The following is a 5,556-nucleotide window of genomic DNA, read 5'->3' as shown; positions in this document are numbered from 1 at the left end:
GATATCAGAGCAGCCTCAGTGTACTCAGGAGTGTTCACACAGATCTTTAAAGAGGAGAGAGGACTGTACCAGGACAAGGTGTTCTGCTTCGTCCATCTGAGTGTTCAGGAGTTTCTGGCTGCTCTTCATGTCCATCGAAAGTTCATCAACTCTGGAGTCAATCTGATGGAACAACAACAAACAACCTGCTATGAATCTGAAGAGACACATCTCCACCAGAGTGCTGTGGACAAGGCTCTACAGAGTCCAAATGGACACCTGGACTTGTTCCTCCGCTTCCTCCTGGGTCTTTCACTGCAGAGCAATCAGACTCTTCTACAAGGCCTGCTGACACAGACAGGAAGTGGCTCACAGACCAATCAGGAAACAGCCCACTACATTAAGAAGAAGATCGAAGAGACTCCCTCTGCAGAGAAAAGCATCAACCTGTTCCACTGTCTGAATGAACTGAATGATCGTTCTCTAGTGGAGGAGATCCAACAGTACCTGAGTTCAGGAAGTCTGTCCAAAGAGAAACTGTCTCCTGCTCAGTGGTCAGCTCTGGTCTTCATCTTACTGTCATCAGAAAAAGATCTGAACGTGTTTGACCTGAAGAAATACTCTGCTTCAGAGGAGGCTCTTCTGAGGCTGCTGCCAGTGGTCAAAGCCTCCAACAAAGCTTTGTATGCACGTAGATATTTGTCCAAAGTGAAAATATTTTAAATACACAAAGACATGTTCAGCAGGAAAGAATAATTACCACATTTTATGACTTAACATTTCCTCTCCAGACTGAGTGGCTGTAACCTCTCAGAGATAAGCTGTGAAGCTCTGTCCTCAGTTCTCAGCTCCCAGTCCTCCAGTCTGAGACACCTGGACCTGAGTAACAACAACCTGCAGGATTCAGGAGTGAAGCTGCTTTGTGCTGGACTGGAGAGTCCACATTGTGCTCTGGAAACTCTCAGGTCAGTTGAAGACATTGTTTGTTGTAACTGATTTCTAATATTTCTTAACCAGCTCAATGCAATTTCAATAACCTCAGGTCAGGATTTGAATGCATGCATCCTAGTCTTGGTCACAGTGGTGCCTCCTACTCACTAGCCATGCTCTCTGGCTATTCCAGGGGCATTTTGATGCATTACAAGATGTGATAAATTATTCCTCAAGGGTGTTTAGGGTCTTTCCCTGGGCTCCTCTTTGTTTGACATACTTGGAATGCCTCAATAGGGAGACATTAAGGAGGCACCCAAATGTGATGCCCAAACCATTTTAGCTGAGTCCTTTTAACCTGAAGGAGCACGTGTTTTACTCAGAACATTCTCTGTATTCTCCTTGATCCTTGATCAGTCTCATAAGGTCAGCCCCGACACCCTTAAGTGAAATTAATTTGGCTGCTGGTATATGATATCGCTCTTGCAGTTATGAAGCTCAGGACTATAGATAAAGTTGGAACACAGAGATTGGTCTTCAGGCTCAGCTTCCTTCACCATGACAGTCTGATACAGTATCCACAGTGTCCACTGTAGATGGGTCACCAATATGATCGCTGATCTAATGCTGATTCTCACGCGTGAACATGATCTTGAGCTCATTAATTTGGAGTAGTGACACATTCCCAGTCCAAATGGACCAATCCACTGTTTTCCAATAGAGCACCATGGCCTCAGACCATCCCAGTGTACAATGGAGGTCACAGTCTGATGAAGTGCGTGAAATGTAGTCCATTTACCATGAACCCAACAGAGCCATGTCATCCTCAAAAATCAGAGATGCAACCTTGAGGCCTTTACACTGTTGGATGCTCTCCACACCTTGGTTGAGCCTGGAGATAATGTCCATAAAAATCACAAAACTTGATAAAGCACAAACATGGCAGGGCCCAATGCCCACTAAAGACACGCTTGTATTTTTAACGAGAATGCAAACTGGGCTCTCAATCCACCTTAACAAGAAGAGAATAGTTCATTATAACTGTCCTGGTCCCGCTTACAAATTCCATATTCTTGTGACCCCTCCTATAAGGGAAAACAAGTGGTCCATTGTTCAGATATCAGGATGGAATCTGTATTGCTCCTCCTGCATCACAAGTGTTCAAATAGTAGGACCACCTGGTCTTCTGCTCAGCACATCTGCCATGCCACTGTGACAAATCTGATTCAGCTGGTTTGCATAAAATCAAACCATTAAAACCTTGTCACCTGACTTTCCCTGCAGACATGCTCAGCTGTTCCCACTTTCCTTATCAGCCCTGCATATATATACAAGCCCATTTCCACCCAGCCGGTTTGCCAGTTTGTCAGTTACCTTGGTGCTCATATTTTGCATTCAATCCTCTATTAGTTTTTATCCTGTAACCTGGATCTGTACCTGCCCGTCTATCTGCCTATACCTTTTCCTTGCCTTTCCGCTGTTTGTCTGTGGATTCTCAGCCATCTGTTTTTGAATTTGCTACCCCTGCTATTTGATGTGAGCCAAATACAGAAGTGAAACATAGATCTTTCTCAACTTAGAAATTTGAGATGTGCTACCTTTTTACATTGTTTTGGTATATGCTGATTGGATTTTCAGTGTAGTACTCTGCTGAGAATCTCATTGTTGAAGCGCTATCTCATTTTTCAACTAGATATATAATAGAAATAAACTCATGCTCAGACAGTAAGTCTAGATGCAAAAAAAGCTTTTGATTCTGTGAGGTGGAGCCTTCTATTTAGATTTATGGAAAATCAAGGCTTCAATAAAACAATAATCCAAGTCATAGCAATATCATATAATAGACTGTCAGCTCATTTACAGATCAGCGTAAAACTCTCAGACGCTTATACTAGACTGATCAACCAGACATGGTTGCCCCTTAAGTTGCATTTTGTTAGCAACTTTTATTGAGCTGCAGGATCAAGGAATAAGGCAAGACAATGTGATAAGGGGAATAAAATTGGCACCAGATTAACAGAAATTTGCTGTATTTGCTGATGATGCACTGGTGTATCCAGACAGCTTAACACAGCCCTTATTAGTGATGAATATGGTGATAAAGTGATGGCATTTTTATCCAAAATGTCAAAGGTCAACTTCACTTTGACATCATAATGTTCTGCAGAAACACTTTTCTGGCCATTATTCAGTTTCATAACTCAGGAACAGTGGGTGAGATTTGGACAGATACTAGGTTGGTGACACTAATCTGAGTTGCCCACCTTAAAACTGTAGTGTGTCTAAGCTCTTCTGTGGTGCCAGGTTGAATATGTGTGTGAAGCATCCACGTTTCAGAATATGCACCTTATTTGAAGCAACATTTTAAGCATTGTCAGCTGTCATGGTGACCTATGACTCTGGATTGACATAGATGTAAACTGTAACTGCAACTTCACTGGTTCGCAGAGGCATACAGCCGCAAGGCGGCAATTCTAGTTTTCTAAATGCAGTCAGGAAACATGTTCCTGTAATGCCAAAAATCCTAAATGTCATCCTCAACTGAGATAAGTCAAGATTTACAAAAACTTTTGCATTGAGGTCCCTGAACTACATGTCTCCTGGCATCAAATTTGAAACTTTCATACTGAGCTCCTCCTAATGAGATGTGATGTTTCTGATTGGTCAGTAATTCAACAACTCAACCACAGATCATTCTCATCTTATGATGTTGAGACATTGTGTATCATTGCGCTGTAGCTAAGAGGAACACCTGTCTGCTGAAATTTTCACCTACTCTCTGGCAACACGGCAACTTCCGGTATCAAGGTTTTCATTCTGTTTCTCACAAAAACAACCCTGATTATGTGTCTTCTACTATGTTCAGCAAAGAGTGACCATTCTCTTCTCAAGTATTGCATTATTTGAATAACATTATATCTGTCAGTACATTCTTACAGAAAATCGCCTCTTATCATTCCTGCTACACCTGGTCCTGGTAGCATTAAGAAGGATCGTACTGAGCTGAGCACTAAGAGCATGTCATCATCACCAGAGCTCCCTCTGGTGCTGGGGTTTCCCAATTTGCAAAGATACTTTTTGTAGATCACCTTTCAGTCATACCTGCATTCAGTGCCGTTATTATGTATATCGGGATTGTAAATTTGACTTGATAGAGGGGCTTTCATTTTTTTTGCTCTGATTCGTCTTTACACACAGCAAACAGAGAGGATATCTAGCTGATCTGAGAAAGCTCATCCACATATTGATATCATGTAATTTTAATTATGTCATGCACGTATATTCCTAGTTCAGTAATTATGATAAGTTTGATATTGTTTTCGATTAATTTCTCCTTAGACTGAGTGACTGTAACCTCTCAGAGAGAAGCTGTGAAGCTCTGTCCTCAGTTCTCAGCTCCCAGTCCTCCAGTCTGAGACACCTGGACCTGAGTAACAACAACCTGCAAGACTCGGGAGTGAAGCTGATTTGTGTGGGACTGGAGAGTCCACACTGTACTCTGGAAACTCTCAGGTATGATCAAGTTATGGGTTGACCTGGATTACTTGAGATATTCCCATAGCTATGTTTCAAACAGCCTCTCTCATCAGTATTTTTGTTAGGATTTTAAGAGTTGAATTTTTTTAACATTGTGCTCTCACTGAATATTAGGGCTGCAAGTGAGTCACAGTCAAATCAGATATGGCTGTTCTATTTAAATATTGGACTGTTTGTTACTGTTACACCCGCAAACGTAATAACAGCCCACAAACGTAATAAACCACAAACATAATACAAATCTGCAGCTTTGAATGTAATAATCCTGCAAATGTAATAAATTTCCCACAAACGTAATAGCAGCTGCCTACTACAAACGTAACACACAATTTTCCACAAATGTAATAACTATTAGATTTGCAGGAAATTATTACATATGTGGGAAGGTGAAAATCTAAACTGTAATAACTTCCCACAAATGTAATATGAGACTGAATAATGATCTTTGTAGTTGTTGTTTGTTTGTTTACTTATACACCTGCCAATAGTGATGCGTGTGTTGACAAGCAAACCGCAGGTCGGGTGGAGCGGATCAGAAAGTGACAGAGCAGCGTTCTGAGTAAGTTAGAAATAACTTACAGAAACACACACATACACACACACACTGGTCATTCCTTGTCAGTTCACAGAATTACTCTGTGGCAGCAAATATGTCATTTAATTGGATTTATTTTATTTTCTTCTGCCTCTTGTTAATACGGATTTCTCTGCAGCATCTGGCCTACAGTACCTGTTCAGCACCTCAGGCAGCGGCGCTGCGGGATGGGTTGGCTCTCATAGGGGGTCAGGTGCAGGTTGTTGCGGGATGGGTTGGCTCTCATAGGGGGTCAGGTGCAGGTTGTAAGGTTTTAAAAACCATGGTTTATAATAACTTAATCCTCCTCCACTGTAAGGTTTTAAAAACCATGGTTTATAATAACTTAATCCTCCTCCACTCAAAAATGTGTTTTCTTGTTGTTCCTACAGATGAATGTTTGAGCCTCACTGTGCAGAATGATGTATGTGCAGAGCTTGACACTCGAAGGCTGTTTTCACATTTATCTGCTGAAAATGCTCATATGATTTTAAGGGCTAGAGCTACGAGCCTATGTTGGTGGCTTATGTAGCCTA

The 5,556-nt window shown here is 41.6% G+C and overlaps 1 protein-coding gene across 1 annotated transcript in view; it reads left to right on the top strand.

Annotated features, from left to right (window-relative positions):
* LOC126403527 (ribonuclease inhibitor-like) overlaps positions 1-5,556 on the top strand; it is a 110,669-nt gene that overhangs the window by 78,982 nt on the left and 26,131 nt on the right. The window contains exons 6-7 of the mRNA XM_050066254.1: positions 771-944; positions 4,249-4,422. Of these exons, the coding sequence (XP_049922211.1) occupies positions 771-944; positions 4,249-4,422 (348 nt within the window). The remainder of the gene's footprint in view (positions 1-770; positions 945-4,248; positions 4,423-5,556) is intronic.

Source organism: Epinephelus moara, chromosome 16, assembly GCF_006386435.1.
Source record: "Epinephelus moara isolate mb chromosome 16, YSFRI_EMoa_1.0, whole genome shotgun sequence".
Taxonomy (NCBI): Eukaryota; Metazoa; Chordata; class Actinopteri; order Perciformes; family Serranidae; genus Epinephelus; species Epinephelus moara.
Note: the sequence above shows the minus strand (reverse complement) of the source record. Positions and strands in the feature narration are given on the sequence as shown.